This window comes from Aythya fuligula, chromosome 1 (assembly GCF_009819795.1).
Source record: "Aythya fuligula isolate bAytFul2 chromosome 1, bAytFul2.pri, whole genome shotgun sequence".
NCBI classification, from domain to species: Eukaryota; Metazoa; Chordata; class Aves; order Anseriformes; family Anatidae; genus Aythya; species Aythya fuligula.
Window position 1 is genome coordinate 9,236,661 of NC_045559.1, and position 19,318 is coordinate 9,255,978.

The 19,318-nt window shown below is 35.0% G+C and overlaps 1 protein-coding gene across 1 annotated transcript in view; it reads left to right on the forward strand.

Annotated features, from left to right (window-relative positions):
• SEMA3A (semaphorin 3A) overlaps positions 1–19,318 on the forward strand; it is a 170,986-nt gene that overhangs the window by 66,575 nt on the left and 85,093 nt on the right. The window contains 1 exon segment of the mRNA XM_032180723.1: positions 4,747–4,866. Coding sequence (XP_032036614.1) covers positions 4,747–4,866 — 120 coding nt within the window.

The window sequence follows — 19,318 nt, forward strand, 5'->3', positions numbered from 1 at the left end:
ATAAGGAGCACTAACCATTTATTTGGGCATGCTTTGGGGGATAGTGGCAATCATGTCATCACAGTAGCATCTCCAGAATTTACATGGAAAAAAAAAAAAAAAAAAAGCTTTCTGTAAAAGTTCCCTCTGTCAGGACAGAGAGACAGAGACCTCATAAACTATGCTGAGTCTCCAGGCATGATGCTGGGGCTTAGCTGCTTAGATTTTAAGTTAGAGATGTTTCAGCACAAGGCCAAAGGCATAACCTACAGCTCTCAGGAAACCTTATGCAATTTATTGAAATATAAATGAAGATTAATCCTCTCCTGCACTAGGCAAGACAAAGTAGTGGGGGTTTTCAGGACTGCAGTAACTCCCACATGATGTACCTAATTTTCTCTTTGAAAGTCTACCTCAATCATTTTGTAACATATGCAATCACTTATGCTTTCTGCTATATGCATGCATACATAAACTCAAGCTTTAGGGCATAAACCTGTGTTTAGCTTTATACGGACAAGAAAAAATTCCTAATATGAAACTCCCCATTATAAGAAACAGGATTATTAGGTGGAAAAATTCTAGTGATTCACTATGGTGATTCCAGTACTCCTCTTTTTTAAAATGTATTTTCATTACCTATCCAAGTGATATTTTCCTGCCTACAAAGAACTCTGCAAACTTCACATTCATTTTCATATATTTATTTACATTATTAGGCCAGAAGTCCCACTCAACTCAGCTTTCAAATATTAAAACATAAAAATAAAAATATTTCCACCTAGGAAGTAATTTTTGAAAGTCTAATCTTCTTCCTTAAACTGTTTTACCTGAAGAACAACAATATTCAAAGGGTATTAATTTGTCCAGAACATGTTCCCTTTAAACAATGTTCCCTTCCTGGGAAGAGCAAAAATGAATTCAAAGGTACCAGGGGCTGAACTCACATGTGGACACAGTGTTTAAATTTCCTGATAATTTGATCATTACAACCTCTGGCTCTTGGTTCCTTCCTGTTCCTCCACTGAATATTTTCTCCCACATGCTGTAATTTGCCAAGATACTACATTTCTTTTGTAGTCTTCACTTCCTTTCCAGTATCTTACACTCTGAGATCATATAGTGAAATGCCTCCTGCTGGCATGGACCTTCATACTAACAATATAGTGCTTGCCTGAGGGCCTGTCAGCAGGGGATGTGGCTGCCAAGAAGGACAAGCCCAGTTAGAGACAACTAAGTCATTCCAGGCCTCCAGCCAAGGTGGTTGGTGGTTACTTTGTAGTCAAATTGATGTAGCCACCAGTGTTGGGACCAGCAGAGCTGAGTGCCAGATTTCTCAGATGAATACCACTGCACAAGCTGTGAAGCCAGGGCAGGGTTGGGGAAACAGATCCTGCACATTTGAGTCAGTCACCCAAGTCTCATGTAGTGGTAGTCTTAAAGCACACACTGTTTTGTAGTGTCTTCTTTGGCATACATTATGCTAAAATTTTGAGTTTGAGTGAATCATGGAGAACTGTTAAAGTAGTTACAGTAGAGATTTTATTATTATTGTTGTTATTTTTTTTATTTTTTTTATTTTTTCCCAGAGTCACATAAACCAGGTAAAACCAAGTATTCACCTTCACGGAGCAAACTCTTATTCTTCTCATTGTATCAGTCACAAACTCACAGGTACAATGACATTTCCACACATTGTGCTGTATCTGTGCAGCTGTACTTCGGCACAATTAGGCAAAGGAACGACTCTGATTACACTGCAATGGAAATCAAAGAGACTGTTGCTATTGTTCCAGTGAGAATAGTCCTGTCTCCCAGGCAGGGTAGAAACTTCACTTTGAACTTCCTGAGTTGACAAGGGCTTAAATCAGAACTGTAACTTTACTTTGATGTCATTTATTGTGGTTTAATACCCCTCTTTATTTATTTTTTTACAGTCATGTAAAATATATAAAGAAACCTAATCTGTTAGGGAGGTGTATGAGAATTTACTGAATGGATCTTAATGGTTCCTTTATGCAGCTATAAAACACAGAGAAGCTATGTGACCAGTCTGAGTTGGACTAGGGACTTTAAATGTTATACAAATTTATTTGTTATAGTCAAAGGTTTATTGCTGTAAGTATTTACCTTCCCCATTGTTTAACTAGGTAGTGTATTTCTCAGACATCTATAATAAAAATGTGTTGCACAATGAATTTAGGAGAGCTTAAAGGCAGGGATGAATAAACCAAATTGCTTATAATATGAGCAATTATAGATAGAAATAGTAATTCTACTGATATTAACTCAGATACAGTACAATTGAAGCTCAACAGTTGAAGCAAAAATATGGTTAGGAAAAAGTTAAATTATTTTTTCCTTCTCCTTCCTACCACAGACTAATCTGATATAATTCAGTGAAACTGGTAGAATTTTTCTTAATTTCCCTCCAAAGAAATCAAAGAAAGCTCTGCCTTTAAGTGAAGAAGGGTTTTCCATCTCACCTTTAAAATACTAGCTTGCAAAAACCTTCTTGCTGTATAGTATATGCAGATGAACAGTGTTTAGCAAATGCCTATAGAGTCACAGGTACTGTGTTGCTATAAACTAGAATAGCTCCACTTAAATCAGCAAAACAAATTGTAATTTACCCTGGATGTGGATCTAGCCCACGTACTCACAGCATTTTGTAAAGGTGTGTGTCCATTGGGCCCCTGTCATTTAATGCTATTCAGGTAGGCAATTATTAAATAGTAGACCTCAAAGACATTTCTAAAGTCAAGATATATCAAATCAGACAAGGCAAGGCACAGTCCTGCTGAAACAGATGTGTGATTATATTTGAACAGATACAACGTTAAGGAAGAAAATTCTAGATGCTTTAATAATGTACAAATCATTGGTCAGTTTTAAATTATGCAGTGTCAATGATTGATGCTTCAGCTGGAACACAGACTATCAGATCTTTTGCAAGGATTGTATAATTTTGTTCATTTTTAATTTTGTTAGTTTTAACATTATGTGAATTTATGGTATTTGCTCAGTTTTACTCTTGCAGGTTTTGTATTAGTAATATATTTTCACAGTTTCTCCATATTTCTTTTATTAATAAGAACAAAGGACAACAGTATTAAGAACAATATAGAAACATATAGTGTAATTTTGATGATTTATGCTAGGTATTTGTTTAGTACTCTACCATTGTGACAGTGAAAAGCAGCTTGTGAATATATGTAATAAATGTATGTTCATGTTTATATATGTGTGGGAGGAAGAATATGTATGCACCAGAATTTGTGTGTGTTTTTATTATGAAAGGCCAGTATGGAAAGATTTAAAAGAGACCCCTGCTCACATCCATCTCTATTTCTTTCAATTTCCTGTTGGATTACCTTAACTATCTCTATGTTTTCTCTTCTATCTCAGTTGGAAAGATAACTTAAGTTGTCAGCAGTAAGCCAAGGACATAACAGCATTCTATATAGTTTTCTCTACAGTACTCTTTTTAGTATGTTGCCATTAACTGTTACACAAATAAACAATAAAATTAGAAGAGCAGTCATTTTGGTGAAGTCCATTATGTGAAGCAGGGAATCAGTGTTTTATATAAGTTCAGTGCTTTTCGCAGTGGTGGCCTAAGGCATGCCTCAAATTGCACATGCATTTTCATGGCCATTATTTTCTGGTTGAGATTATCTGATTTAATTAGTAAGCAAGATGAGATCTCAATGTAGAGATCTCCTCTAGGAGAGGCGGTAGCTAAAATGGTGTTGCCATGGGCTCTGGTCTACTTGGAGAAGTAAAACTGAGTGTTATACTAAAAACGCACCAACTATACATGGAAAAGTTTCCTCCTTTATTTTTACACAAACTTTACTGGTTGTTCTATTTTAATATTCTTATTTTTCTCCTATTTGAAATCCATTATAAAATTGTGTTAGTAGACTGATTCACAGACATTGACATTTATTTTCATTGTTAGACCTGGTGGGAATGGAAAGGTTAAATAAAGAAAAAAAAAATCTTAACTATCAGGTTAGACACTTGCAGTTAAATATGGAAATTAATAACATTTATTTAATAACAGGTGTTAATAGCAACATTTTTACTAACAGATAACAGATTATGTTTGTGCTAGGCACTGTTAGAACATTTTGAAGCATTGAGAACTAGAATTACTCATGATGGATAATTTACTCAAGTGGAATATGCAAAGTTTATATTTTAGGGGTCATAAACAGTTCCAATAAAGTTAGTATTCGTCTTTCTAAAATTGGTCCCTAACCATAGACAATGGAGGTGAGGCAGCATTCATATCGTTTGTAGAAATGTTATATCAATGATTTGTTTTTCATCAACTCCTTCCATCTGGCACATTTTTTCTTCTAATTGTTACTTAATTGAATACAAGCAAACAGTTGGTCCATTTTTCTTCATTATTTCATTCTGACACATTTCTATAAATGGCTTTTGTCTTACAGACACGGCAATGCCATAAATTACAAAGATGAAGAATGTCTGAAACAAATGAGGAAAATTGTTGTATAATTTTTTGTTCAGGGTTGGATGCTTTATTAAATGACAACCAAAGATATTTAAATGAGATCCTAAATCATGCTGTTTATTAAATGCTTAGTGCTAAACATGCTTATAAACAGCTTGAAATGATCACACCTTTAAAATCTGTTCATTCAGCCATAAATCCACAACACAGAAAGCACTCCCATTAGTCATAATCACCAAATTAACTTCACGGATGCAATTTATTTTTCCTTTTCTTTGCAGAGAGAATGTGCTAATTTCATCAAGGTGCTCAAGACTTATAACCAAACCCACTTGTACGCCTGTGGAACGGGGGCTTTTCATCCAGTGTGCACATATATTGAAGTTGGAAGCCATCCTGAGGTAAATTATCTTAAAACAATATTTCTTGTTCAATCTTTATTGGTGTTTAGCCATGAACCCTCTGCCAAAATGCCCTCACTCTTTTCTGGAGCTCGGTGAGTGGATCTGGTAGGACCTGCTCTCACCAGACTCTGGTGCTGATTGATAAATCACAACCATATCTGTGCTTTTCTTTCCTACATGGCATCCTTTCTGCCTGGCTCCTAAGTAAATAGCAATTAGCCCATTCTGCCTCGTTCATAATTCAGCCTGTGCATTTATTCTGAGGCCAATTTTGTCTTTTAGTCTCCTACTACAGAGTGCAGTCTGACACCATGGCAGCTTTCTCCCAGCTGGGAATTAAAATAGTGCTACGCCTTCATAAATCCCACTTCTCAGATTCGTCCTAACACGTCAACATGTTTTCATATGTGACCTACGTTTTGTTTCCTTACATTTTTTTTGTGTGAAAAATGAGTAATTTTTTCCTCTCCCCATTTATTTATTTTATTTATTTATTTATTTCTCACTTTTGCTTAGTACTGCAGAAGGCATGGCATAGCTTTTGTAATATTTTGTCAGTGATTGTCGTAACTACATAAGCATGGTCTTCTGTGAAAAACAGTATCACCAACAGAAAGCAATTGGGCCATGCTGATTTTCCTGGCTGCAGGTTAGACTAGAATGCAACTAGAATGCAACTGCAGTCCAGCTAACCTAAGTGTTGCTCCATGGACTGTTTCAGTTTAGCAGCCAGACTCTTGATGTGTTTTCAGCACTCACTTACTTCATTTAAGGATATGTTTTATTGGTGAATCCATAGTTATGTTACTTGTAGCTTCTGTGATCTCTGAAGAACAGTTCTTTCAATTTACCTTATGGTTTTGCAATTCAGGTTTTCAGATTTCTCTGAATAGAAAGACGTTGTTAAATGAATGAGAACTCTGTTATTTAAAAATCAGAATTTTTTCTTGTAGAAAAATTAGCAGACATTTTGAGTGTTGACTTTATAGTCTGGAAACCATTTTTCTCTATAAAATTGTCTTTTAATATTTGAAATATGAGGCTTTTTAATGTTCTAAACATAAGGTTTTGAAGGAATAAAGGAGCTGCAAATTAGAAGTTTATTATTATTATTATTATTATTTTTTTTTTTTTTTTTTATACGTATTCATTAATGCTTTATTCCAGAATGCATTCTTGGCAATTAGTGATTGTCTCTTGACCACACACAGTATGTCATTGCTTACTGCATTAAACAGATTCTCTGCTTCCTGAGATCCATTTGGGAATTGGTAGACATATTAATTAACTTTAGTTCCGTAAGATGTGTGTCAATCAATCCTTGGCTATCTGCCAAGTGAATCTATCTGCAGAGAGATAGCTGGTATGAGGTCATTTACTTCTACATGTGGCTGTTTTATGACTGTGCCATAAAACTAACACACACTTTATGAAGGATTTATAGAAAGGATGATCAGAGATGAGAGGCCGGATCCAACCTTGGTTTAACATTCAATGTTTTGGAAGACTTGAGTCAATGATGTGTTTGGCCCTGGAGCTGAAAGAGGACGTTTGTTTTAGCTTCCTTTTATCAGTCCATAACTATCAACAAAATCTAAATAATTGTTGTTTTTTTTTTTCTTTTTGGTCATTTATGCAGTAAGATTTTTAGCCCCCATGTGCCAGAATCATTCTCAACAACCATTGTTTCAGCTTTGCAAATCAGGGAAAGGATAATGTACATCTGAACTGACATAGTCACTGTTAGCGTCTGATTTCCTTTTCATGTTTAAGCTATGAGTGAAATCACCCTTAACTTCCCCTTCATTAGCACAAGTTTCTGTATCCTCTGAATGATTGTGTAGGAAGAGTCATTACCTTCTCAGTCCAGTTCTTCCTGTGCAGAGAGAAACTGGGGCAGAGAGGAGGTACTAGTACCCACCTACTCTTGTGCCTTGACAAATGTAGTAGTCTATGTCCTGTCCCTTACAACGGTGATAATTTGACAAGTAAATGAATTAATTAGGTTTGCAATGAAAAACAGCCTGGACCGTCTTTCTCTGAGCTAGGGCTTATACCAATGACCTAGCCAGGAGTTTCAGTAGTTTCAGTGTGTCTTCTGCAGAAGCAGGGGGAAGAAGACAGTGCTTGATTGACAGAAGCTATTAAAGACATAAAGAAGGGGGGGATACAATGTTAACCCCTCAGCCTACACTCTGCATCTGTAAAAGCCAGCTGGTTTATGTGGTCATATCAGACAGCAGCAATGGGCATGTCAAAGGGCCACTGCTTCTGTATTGTGTATAGTTTATACCTCCCTAACATTCTATAAAAGGTAAAGAGTAAAACTGAAAACAAAGGGTTGATTTTGAGTTAAAAAATTGCCATCTAAAACATTTCCTGAAGATTCATTTTCTGCCACAAGACTTGGGGAAAATTAGCAGACTTCACCATCTGCTTGTTTATTTTCAAGCACTTAAAGAGGTAAATGTGAACTGATTAGGGGAATAGTCAGGGAATGTACCTACTGTCTAATAAGACTGCTTGTTTATGTGGTGGCGGAATGGAACCCACCTGTCTGTGTCTGGTGGAGGAGTGGAAATTAGTGTGTGTCAAACTGAAGATGGAAAAAATGAAATTTAAAGAAAAGAGTGGGAAGTGATAGAGAAGACACTAGAAGCAATTGGAGCAAGCTGCAGGGGGCTGGAATATGGTACAATTCTTCTGATTGGGAAAGGAAATAAATTGCTTTGTGTGACAGTCATAAAATAATGGGAATATGAATTGTTAAATCTGTTGAATATCTCTTTGATATGAAGCAGCATATTACAGCCCCATTCCATACTTGAAGAAAACCATTTCTAGTGATGAAACTAGGCAGATCTAATTGAGTTTGATGAAGTACAGTATGAGAAATAATAATAGAAAGGTAAAAGGATATGAACAGCATGCTGTGCATCTGATTAAAAATGATCTGCACAAATGTATACAGCGTAATATGTTGTGAATTACACCACATTCTAAGGAGTAAAGCAGACTAATCTGTGCTTAAATCCATTCCAGATGTGGGAGTGAATAACCACAGTATTTAGAGAGAAGAATAAAGCTAAAGTTTGAATAGACTTTAAGCACGTAAGTCATGAGTAAAAAAAAAGAAAAGGACATATTTAGAGAGAACATGGCATGTGTATATTCACAAAATACCTGAGGAGAACCTAATTTAAACCTTGAGATCATCCACTGCAGAGTCTGCATTTGTACCTTCACTGAATAGGGCAAACTGGTTCATATGCAAATGACTACATTGTATATCCCTGAATTGTGAGATGACCTGAATAAGTGAGATGACCTAACACAGACACCTACACCAGCTTCAGGGGCTTGTTAGGCAACAAGTGGCATTCTCTCTAGATAACACAATATAGCACAAGAAAGCAATTACTAGACAATACAAGAAAGCAATTAGTAGAACCATGTTCTGACTTCTGAGGAAACAGGATTTAATGTGTAGGAATGTTGTCTTTACAGTTGCAAAATTACACAAGTCAAATCTGTGCTTGAAAGAAACACATCCAACTGCAGGGAGACACAGAGGTGCATTAAACCCACTAGAAAATCACAACAGGATGCAAAATGCACCTGCCTGTGCATGCCTGAGCAGGGGGAAGCAGCCCTGTTCCATTTCCCCAGGGTTCCCTTTGGGGTAGTTTGTATGAACATGCAAAGAACAGTCCTGTTTAAGGAAAGAACAGGATTTTCCATTTACTTAACCTTTACATACACGTTGAAGTATAGAGTGCCTTTTTTTTTTTTTTTTTTTTTTTTTTTTTTTTTTTTAAACACTCAAGACAGGCACTGCAAAGAGCTGTACAAAACTGTTTGCCAGATCTTCAGCAGGAATACATTAAGGTTTCTTCAACAGAGGTAAATCAATAGACTGTCTGAAGAACTAACCCAGCTTCTTTTATTGTCTCCTAATTCCAAATTTCTTGTCATTGTCCAACTGATTAAAACTCGTTTTTAACTGGAAGAACTTAAAAGATCTGGGATTACTTTACTTGCAGGTTATTTCTCATTCTTAATCAATAAAGAAACTCTTAAGTTTAGTTCAGATTTATGATGTACATAAAACATTAAGTTATTGCATATGAAGTTATATAATGCTACCACCTGTAACATATTTGCTTTTTCCGGTCTCTGTGTATTTTAAACATCTTTAGTTCAAGTCATAAAATTTTGCTGAATTATACCTTCTTCATTTTTTTTTCCTCTTCTGTACTTCACATTAGAAGAGGTCTAGAGTGCATTTTCTAAGTAATGAACATCCTGTTTTATACATGTATGCATCTTCCTTTTTATCTGTCTGTCAGTATATAAGTATGTGTATATTATACTTATTTATGTATATAGTGATGGAAAAGCTTTTTTGGGGGATTTTTTTTTTTTTTCCTAAAAGAATGACTTTGAAGGAACCCGTTACTTGAAGGACCAGTGCTACTGCTGGTAGAAAACATGTCGTGTTTCATTATCTAATATAAAATCCAAGGTGAAACATTGACTTCACTAGCAACAGATGTGGCATAAATTGGCTTAACTTCACTGAAGACAGCGAAGCTGTGTCATTTTACATCAGTTAAGATTTTCAACAGTGTTTTTTAAGTGAAACATTTGAGCAAATGATATTTTAAGTTAAGAATCGATTCTTGCTAATTGGCTTCCCTTCTAATTAATTGTACCTTTATGTAGTTTTATATGCTTATCAATTATTTATAGAAAATATGAAGGGAAGGGAGATTGTTAAAGGATGATCTTCATTTGTGATGAGGATATAGCATTCTGATATAGAAATTATTTGAAAGAATTATTTGTGATGTACCAGGTCTAAGCATGACTGTAATCACAGAGAAATGCCAATAAAGGAATATTTACTTTGCAGGCAGTAGCAGCCTATTTTAGTTCAGAGATGCTTGTACCTTTCAGGCTAATATAGATCCAGTTACATGCAAATAAAACCTGAAGAGCCGGATCTCTGGCTTATGTACAATGTAAGCACGTTTTAGAGCATTACTTTTCATTGTCTAGCTGGTTTTGTCATAAATAAATAAATAAATAATAATGGTTTGTGCTATATTGGGAAATTACAGATACTCAACTTTTTTGCTGTAGTGGTTGTTCAGGTTTGCAAGTTGGTAGGTAATAAGGCAGTCAGCATTAGGCACATATCTGTCCAGGCATCTCTCAGGGTCAGTGGCCAAAATCACAAAATAAAGGGGCTTGATTTCTCTGGAATCTGCTGGATCTGCAAACCGTCACTTCTGTTGCTCCATATTACATTGATTTCCAGACCATTCGGCTACCCTGTATGAAAACTCTTTGCGTAGAATCAGGCTTTTCACACATGTACAGCTTACCTCCACTATAAAAAAAAAATAAATCTTGGCATAGATGTAGCATGTGCTTCCTAGCACTTAAGAAGTATATAGTTTTATATGCGGCTATATGTAGCTATGTATAGCATATGATTCTTTTTCCAAGCTATAATTCACTGTATGATTGGTTGGGATATGGAATTTTCAAGGGAACATTCCAATGACCCGAAGACAATATTTACGGCATGAATACAGGGAGGGGACAGAGATCATGATAATCCTTTGTCATTTTCTCTGGCAAGGTTTGACAACCATTTCCATAAGGATATGTTGTTGGAAGCTCTACACATTTTAAAACAGCATTGCACAGTATGTATTTCTTACAGACTGAGTGCTATGTCCCAAATGGCACCTCTTGTTACATGATATTGTCTTGTGATGAAGTTACAGACGTAGAAGGTCAACACGAAGAGGTAATTTGATTCTCATTTAAAAGACTTTTTGAAAAACTCCATAAACCTCTTTGTAAACAAATATGAATCACGTTGATTCATATTTGCCCTATTATAAGCCCTATTATTTATGAAGGCCTGTCTTTGAATGCATTGCAGATCTCTTTTGACTTTACTTGTATTTTGAACACTTGGTTGCTAAAAGAGAAGTTAATAAAACTCAGATTTTTCAAAACTTCATGCTGTCATCCTGAACTAAAAGATAATTCCAATAAAAACATATTTCCAGAGTAGATCTTTTCAAGTAGAATTATAAGGCTTTTTGTGTTAATTCAGTTGTTGGAACAGTTTAATTTATGAGGTAAACTTCTCTAAACTGAATAGCACACGTGGTAGCAATGGCTGACATCTTTCCTACCCCTCCCTGTTAAGCTACACAGCTACTACAGAGATTTCATTCTGAGCAAAGTGAGATACTGAAGAGAAAAATATTTTTTTTTCTATTTTTTTTTTTTTTTTCTGTTTTAACAAGATAGGAATTGATTTTCCAATGCAAATTATAATATATACACTTTTGGTGTAAACCACACAGTTAAAAGTATAATCATTTAAATTTGCAGCCTGAGTTTATTTTCTTGTTATAGTCAATTAAGAATGATGTGCCTTCATGACAGCTGAATATTTGACAACCAGCAGATTCATTTTGTCTTCAATTTAACAAAAAAACAAACAAACAAACAAACAAACAAACAAAAAAAACACTTGTAAGAATAGGGCTACTCAAAATCATATACATGCAAAGGACCTGGTTCAGTATCTAAAAATTCAGATACAGTACAAATACCTTTGGGGGGGAGTATTTAGCAAGGGGTCATGCTTTAATCATTGACAGGAAATGTGAATACGTTTTTCAGTTGTTTAATGCATTTAATGCATTCAGTTCTGCCCTTGCATATTTCATAATTACACCTAACCAATTTGGAATCTATTTATGTCTAAAGTGACAGAAAATCTGTAATTATGTCTGAGGTTCACTTCAAGATTTACAAGTTGATCATTTACATGCAGGAAATTAAATCAAGTTTTAAAACTATCACAAGTCAAAACACTGTGGCTATTTTATTTATTCATTTTTATTCCTCAATCTAAAGGCTTATTTGGCTTAGTCAAAATGGAAGCATGGTTCTTTACTCTCATACAGGGTAGAGGTGTATGATATGAAGAGAAGCAGAACAAAGACATGAAATATACAATTTCAAGGGCCATTTCTGCATAGCAGAAAACACTAATGAATGCCCTATTATTATTCAAGTCTGATCAGTTCAACTATTCATCAACTAACTTTTGTTTAGGACTTGATAAATATATACAAATTGCTAAGGCAGACTTGCTTTCTTTTTCAGATAAAAACAAACAAACAAACAAACAAGCAAAACCTAGCAGATCCATATTACTTTAGACATGTTTTATAGAAAATGTAAATGAAAGTCACTCCACAGGTGATGTTCTGGCACTCTGTAATTTGTTTTTAATTGAAAACTTCCCTAAGATGAAAGAAAAGGGAAGGAGATGAAAGAGAAGGGATGCTCTATAGAGAATCAATATTTCTGTGGATCTGGCCTGATCATTAGAGACAAGGAATGCCATAAAATTAAATTTTGTAGTAATAAGATCTTGTGTATTCTCCTCCAATACCCAAAAGGAAGAAAAAAATCCTCCATACAAAATAACAGAGAAACTTTTAGATTATCTCAGTGCAAAAAGAGTCTAGCATGAAGTGTAGTGATGATTTTGAACCCCTTGCATCCTAATGAGTGCAATCTATGCGCTAGCACGCTTCCACTGAGATAACTGAGAAGACCATTGTTCCCCCAATGTACATTGCTTTGGGCCTTCTGTTGCTGACAAATGCTGGTTGATTACAGTGGAGAACTGTATACAGTATGCCACAGCTGAATGACTTCCATGAATGAGAAAATAAAGCCAGTTGCCATACTCATTAGGTTCAAAGAAATGAGTCTCAGAGCTGTGGGAAAACTTTTGTTTTTGCTGCTAAAGGGGAGGAAAAAAAAAAAAAAAAAAGAAAGTGAGATAGAAAGAGGCCTCCACGGAAGGAAATTCACTGAGTGGAGTGTGTACACGTGCACATGGAAAATCCACTGTCAAGTGGATTTTCACTTGTATACCACATATACCAACCTTCTTTATGAGTCCATTCCCTAAAACCGTATCATAGAAAGGATAGATAACTTCAAATATGTTCAGGTAATGCATGATTCATGTTTAAGGGTATTAGGATAGGCTTAGGATATTGGCCTAATTTTTATTTTATTTTTAAATCTGGGGTGTTTATTTCCATGTAACAGTTGTCTTCAGTGAAGTCCTGAATGAGATATAGAAATGTAACTAAGACTGAGATTTGCTCATTTATATAGTCATAGGAAAATTATTATTATTAATTATAATACACACAATAATAATAATAATAATAATAATAATAATAATAATAAAGCAGTTTTATAAATATTAGTTTTTGTGATCACTACCAGAGAAGCTGGGAATACATCCACTATTTGCACTTGGATATTAGTTATTTATTCTATCAATTAAAGGATATTATGATTAATTATTAATTTCCAGAATGTAAATATTTCCATTGACACATGATTACCTCATTTAAAGTAATATCTCATAAGATAATACAATTTCCTAATTCATCACAACCTTACACTGTAATATTTAGAGAGATGGCAACCAGATTAAGATGTAAATCCAATTTTCTTGGTGGTAATATTATGTGCATTCATCATCAGAGCCTACAGTGTCTCTAGCAGAACAGAAGCTCAGCATTTGACTCTTGTTAAAGTAACAATTGAAAACCCAACTTCACTGTCGTGCAACATATGTAAAATTTCATCCACACACCTCCTGAAATAAAAAGACAAGTATGCCTGAATTCTTTGATCTCTCAACCAACATGGAGGAGAAAAAAAAATAACAAACCACCATCTGTTGCGGGAAAAAAAAAAAATAGAAACACAGTATACATTGTAGACAACCTTAATTAAGGAAATTATTTACAAATAGTATAATTTCGTGATTTAGAAATTCAGGAGTAAGCAAAACTGAAAGAGGGACAAGCACAGATTTGGATAGATCAGCGTCAAAGCAATATTTTTCATTGTGGGATCCATGTAACAAAATTCCAGTTGACCTGGCCTGACCTCGTGGAGAAGAATCCCATTTTAAGTATGATTTCTGCATCTGAAGGAAGTGACTGTATTGTGTTTGTAGCTCTATGCAAACATCTTGTCAAGCAGGCTTCAAACAATCAAGATCACAATGCAGCAGATTTCATCTGTGCATGATGCTCCACATATAGACCATGGAGCTGTGAAAAGCACAACCACAAACTAACCAGAGCATATAGTAAATAATCAGAAGAAAGGATCTAATAAGGAGCCTGTTGATATTAATTGACTTCCCTGGACTGTATCTAAAATTTTATGAGAGTTGCTGCTGCTGATGAAGTGCTTTTCAGACTTGATTTTTAAAGACTGTGGGATACATTCAGCTCTCAGAATTTGCATGTACCTTTTAAACAGCATCACTGAAAACATTGTCCATTTTCATGCTTTCAGACCAGTCTCACATTTATCCTTTCTGCATATTCACAGTGTGTATGTGCTAATGCATGCACACTGACAGGCTTGAGGTCAGTCCCTGGATAGGATGGGGGAAGGTGTGCTTGGCAGTGGTGCAGCCCACTTGGCCACAACGGCTGAGCTTCCTCATGCCCAAGCTTTTCCCCCAGACCTCCTCCTGATGTTGTATCTGGCTATAAGAGTCTCAGAATACACTGAAAGGGAGCATTTCCCCAAAGGAAGGATGAGAACACTCATCTTGGATTTAATGGATTTAAAAGCAACCTTTCAAACAGATTCAGGAAAGAAAAAGTAGCTTTCCAACAATGGGAGGCCCACTTTGTGTGTTTCCAAGAACCTTTTACATCTCTTCCTTTCATCAACAGCTGCATTTGGCATGACAAAACTGGCTTCTCTACAGTCATTTAGTCTTATTTCTCCTTTGATAAAAAGCAGAACAACTGCAGGTGAAGCTACTATTTCTGTGAGTAAATAGCCGTGTATAGGTATTTCCAGTGGTTGCCTGCTGGAATAGTAAATAACTTTTCTTCTCTTGCTATCTTGACCATTCCCATTTTTATGGACAGACTCATATTGATGTGAAAATATTTTCATAATATTTTCCAGATGCTTTCTTTCCTTTAAAAGGTTTAGAAATTGAGTTTCTTCTCTGCCCCGTGTAATAGAAAGAACATCTAAAATTTTTTACTATTGAAATAAGTTCAAATTATAAAATACCACTATTTCACAGTTCAGGAGGAAAATAATAGTAGAGATTGATGCTTTGATTAATGATTAGAATTTTTCTTTTTGAGAAGGGAATCTATACTAGATAATGAATAAAAATCTCATATATGCCATACTTATGGAGAACATGGCTTCAAGAGGATCCCTGCAAAAGAGCAGATTAAACATTGTATCACTTTTTAACTTTTCAAAATACCTTTAAAAACATAAGGACAATGTTTTTTGTTGGTACACAGTCTTTCATAATTTGTCATCATGTGTTTTGCTAGCATAAAATGACATAGATTAGCAATCAGGTATTTCAAGATCCTAAAAGTCTGACAGGAGAGAAAAATACTTCATCCTTCTTTAAACAGTGCTTTTATGGGAATATGAGTCCCAGTACAGGAATGAGTGCTTGATTGCTGCAATAGTACGTGTCACTAGAAAGAAAATCCAGTTTTAGGAAGAGGTCATGGGTTACAGACTGTATTTTGTGCAGGGAAGGAACATGGAACTGTGCATTAAATGATCTAGAAATAACAGGCACATAGAAAGTGCATGGCCTTAATTATTATTTTCCTTATACATCAATACTTCTATCTTTTGCCATAAATAGTTAATCAATTTACTGTTGGAAGACTGGCAGATTAAGAATAGTAACTATTAAGAATAGTAATGAAACAGGCAGTGTTTTAAATATTTGTGCTAGTCCCATATGCCTACTGCTTATGTGATGTTGTAAATTGTTCTAAGGGATCACAGCAGTTCTTTCTGTCCTACAGACCTAAGAATAAAACTTATTGTAGTTATCGGGGAAAAATATTTACTCTTCCATTCATTCTCAGTTCTAGTTTACATAGTTTGTAACAACTTGCTTTCTGTTTGTGCAATCAGTAAGTCTGTTTGGAAATGTGCTGGCTCCTCTTTGAGCTCTTGAGTATAAACCAGACCGAATCTCTGTATCTTCCCTTAAATACCATTCCTGTGAGAGAAATGTACTGTGCCCTTCTGTTCCTTTCTTCACCTCTCCCTCGTTTATGTAAGACAAATAATTTAGTGATTATGACCTGACTCAGGAGAAATATATGCCTCAAACTTGTACATGCCTCTGTGGACTCTGAGTAAATTAGTTATTTCCTAAGTAACTCATTTCATTGGAAAAGGGTGAGTAACTTTCAAACATTACTTGAGAATTCAAACAAAGCCAATCAATTTTTTTTTCTCTTTCAGCTTCTGAATTATTTGCAATAGACAACTCACATATGGTTGTTTTTATTTATTCCCAGAAGGAAATTTTGTTTTTAAAAAATGTGTTTTTTCTTTAGCTCAGTGAGTCAGAAAAGAATGTGAGGAACACACTGGATGAAAAAAAAAAAAGTCACCACTGGAAAATTTTGATAAAAAGAAATAGTGCACAGAACAAATAAATGTATAATGATGCATTCATGCATGTTAAAAGTGGTGGTGACTTGTTATGTCATCTAATCTATTCTAATTTGTGTACATCTGCAGTCATCTACAAGTCTGGACTGTCTTCTCACCTGTAGTGATATAAATCACAACTAGCAATTCTTGCAATGCAGCATAAATTTGCATTTTAATCATTTTCTTAAATGCTTTACAACTAATCATAACTATATACATTGTCCAGTCCTAAGCAACTCTCTTCCTTTTCAGTGTATGTATCAAGCAGTTCCAAAAGAGCTGTCATATAACTTTTACCTTGTATGATTGCATATATTTAAATTTAAAAATACTACCTCATTTATGAAAATCTATGGATTCTTTTGAGTAGCAACTTGGTCACACTCAGGGAGATATGTTAATAAACATTCACAAGTACATAATCGGATGAGAGCACAATACTCTCCATTAATGAAATATGATCCATAATGAATTTTGCATGGGAGTACTAATAACTACCTTTAGGTTAAAGTGCTCAGATGTCACAGTATAACAATATCTGTCTAGATGTGTATCATTACAGCAAAGTAATTAAAGGTTACTTAGCTGTTAAATGGTTACCTTGGAGAAATTTGTGAATAATGTGGCTTCAAACATGCCTTCACAATGAAATTAATTAAGGAAATTAAAAAGTCAGCCTTGTAGTAATCTATTTTATGTGCAGAATATCTGGTATATAAATATATAATATGATAGGTGACAGAAAGCTGAGGAGTTGAAGATATGCCCAGTTATTTTTAAATGTAAAACAGTCTCGATTCTTCTTATGTGTAAGATAATGTTTATGCTGTTGGGTTGAAAAGAATGGTGGCAAAATGTCTGAAAAGGAATGGAGTATCAAAGGTATTGTTATCCTGTTCCAAGTGCTGCTTGAGTGCAAAGCTCAAGTAACTCGGAATGGGAGAAGTATTAAAATTCACTCAATTCTTTTCACACAGCTGCACTATATGGAGTTAAAAGCCTGTTAATGAGTGACTAGAGTTTTGCTAACAGCTCTATCTGACTCATCAGAAGGATGCTTTCAGGGATTACTAGCCTGGTGCCTTCTTCTGTACTTAACATAAACCACACCAGAAAAGTTGAGCAAGTGGCTTGATCTGTGTGTAAACATTTCTCATTGTTGTTGAAGTGGGAATATGACATGGGTGACATCCTTGACAGAGCAGGGCTCTTCAGAAATGAGAGAAATTTAATTTTCCTCATAATTTCTGTGCTGGATTGAAAATTCATTGCATAGTTGTTTACTTTAAAATCTTTTCCTAGAATTATGCAAACCAACTGTGACAAATGCACAGTACATTTTGTTTTTCTTTTTGTTTAAAGAGAAACTATCCACTAGGTAAATAGATTTATCTGTGAGATATGCACACAAGAAGGTGTAAAGTTCAAATCTCTTCTGTCCTCCTGAAATATTAGCCTTGCTCCAGGCAGTGGCATTATTCACATACCTTAAGTTTTCACCCTTATTTAAATGTTTTGCCTGATCATGTCTCTCGATAAAACAAGGAGAAAAAGGAAATTTGTCTCATGCTGCAGAAAGGTTTGCTAATAACATGGCTAGAAAAACATTAACAAAAGGAAAGGGAAGATGGAGATTTCTCAGTAGTATTCTACCTCTTTCATTCCATGATTTGTGTTTTTTTGTTCATTTGTTTTGTTTTGTTTTGTGACAGTGAGATAATTAACACTGGTGGCACTGTCTTATAAGTCACATGCAAAGTTGCTGCAAATTTCTGCTGAGGATGACAGCGGTATTGCAGATTCTCCTCCAGTCCTCAGGCTTCTACAGAGGCCAAGAGGTTTGGTCTTAATTGGGTTTACTCTATGCAATTGAGATTTCTTGACAGATGAAGTTTCAGTTCATCTGGAAAAATAACAACAAAAACAAAACCTCCTGGCAAGATAAAATAACAGTTCAAGAGATATTTGTCCAATGGATAATCTTCTGATGTCCTTCAGAAATCCTCTACATACATAAGCATCCAAAAGACACAAAGTTATAAGTGTAAAAATATATAATAATTTTAATAAATAATAATGATAGTAAAGTGTAGGAGTCTAAAAGAATAGGTCAGATTTCTGTGCTGCAGTTTCTCAAATATTACAGCTTTTTTACTTCTTGAGCACAGTAAAAGTATATATACTGGTTCCAGACCTGCTTTTGAAGGGAGATGAGGGAAAATAATCTAAGAAAGAAAGACTCTCTTCCAGTGAGTTATTTTGCCCTGAGGCAGGATTTATTTTTATTCTAATTATGAACCAGTAAATGTGTAATCAGAAAACAAATGGCATTGATTACTTTTTCAAAGCAGCAAATCTAATCATTTAATTCCATACTTCCAGGTTGTTTGAAGTACAGAATCAACACAAAACCTGAAAGAGTTGTGCCACTTGTATAAATCAACCTTACTTTCTGTAGCTAAGGTTTATTTACCAGCTTGCAAAGGGTTTCATAAGGGATTTGACTGCACCTACAATACAAACCATGTGTCAAACAGCAGAAAACTGTGGAGCAATAATGCTGTTGTTTTTTTCCCTTGACTTGAGCCAAGTTTCATTTTCTGTTTGGCTAAGCATCAGTGGTCATGAAGGTGGTATATCAACAATAGTCATGGTGGCATATTCAATTTAATTAGAGTTGGTTGAGGTGCTTAATTTCATTTACTTTTTCTGAACAACAATTTATTTTATTCTGTTTTAACAAACCTTTCTATTTATGCATTTTCTCATCTTTTGTTGTAAGAAACAGGGATCTGGTTTCATTACTCAAGAGTGGGAGTAATGAAAGAGTAACACTCTTCATCAGCCTATG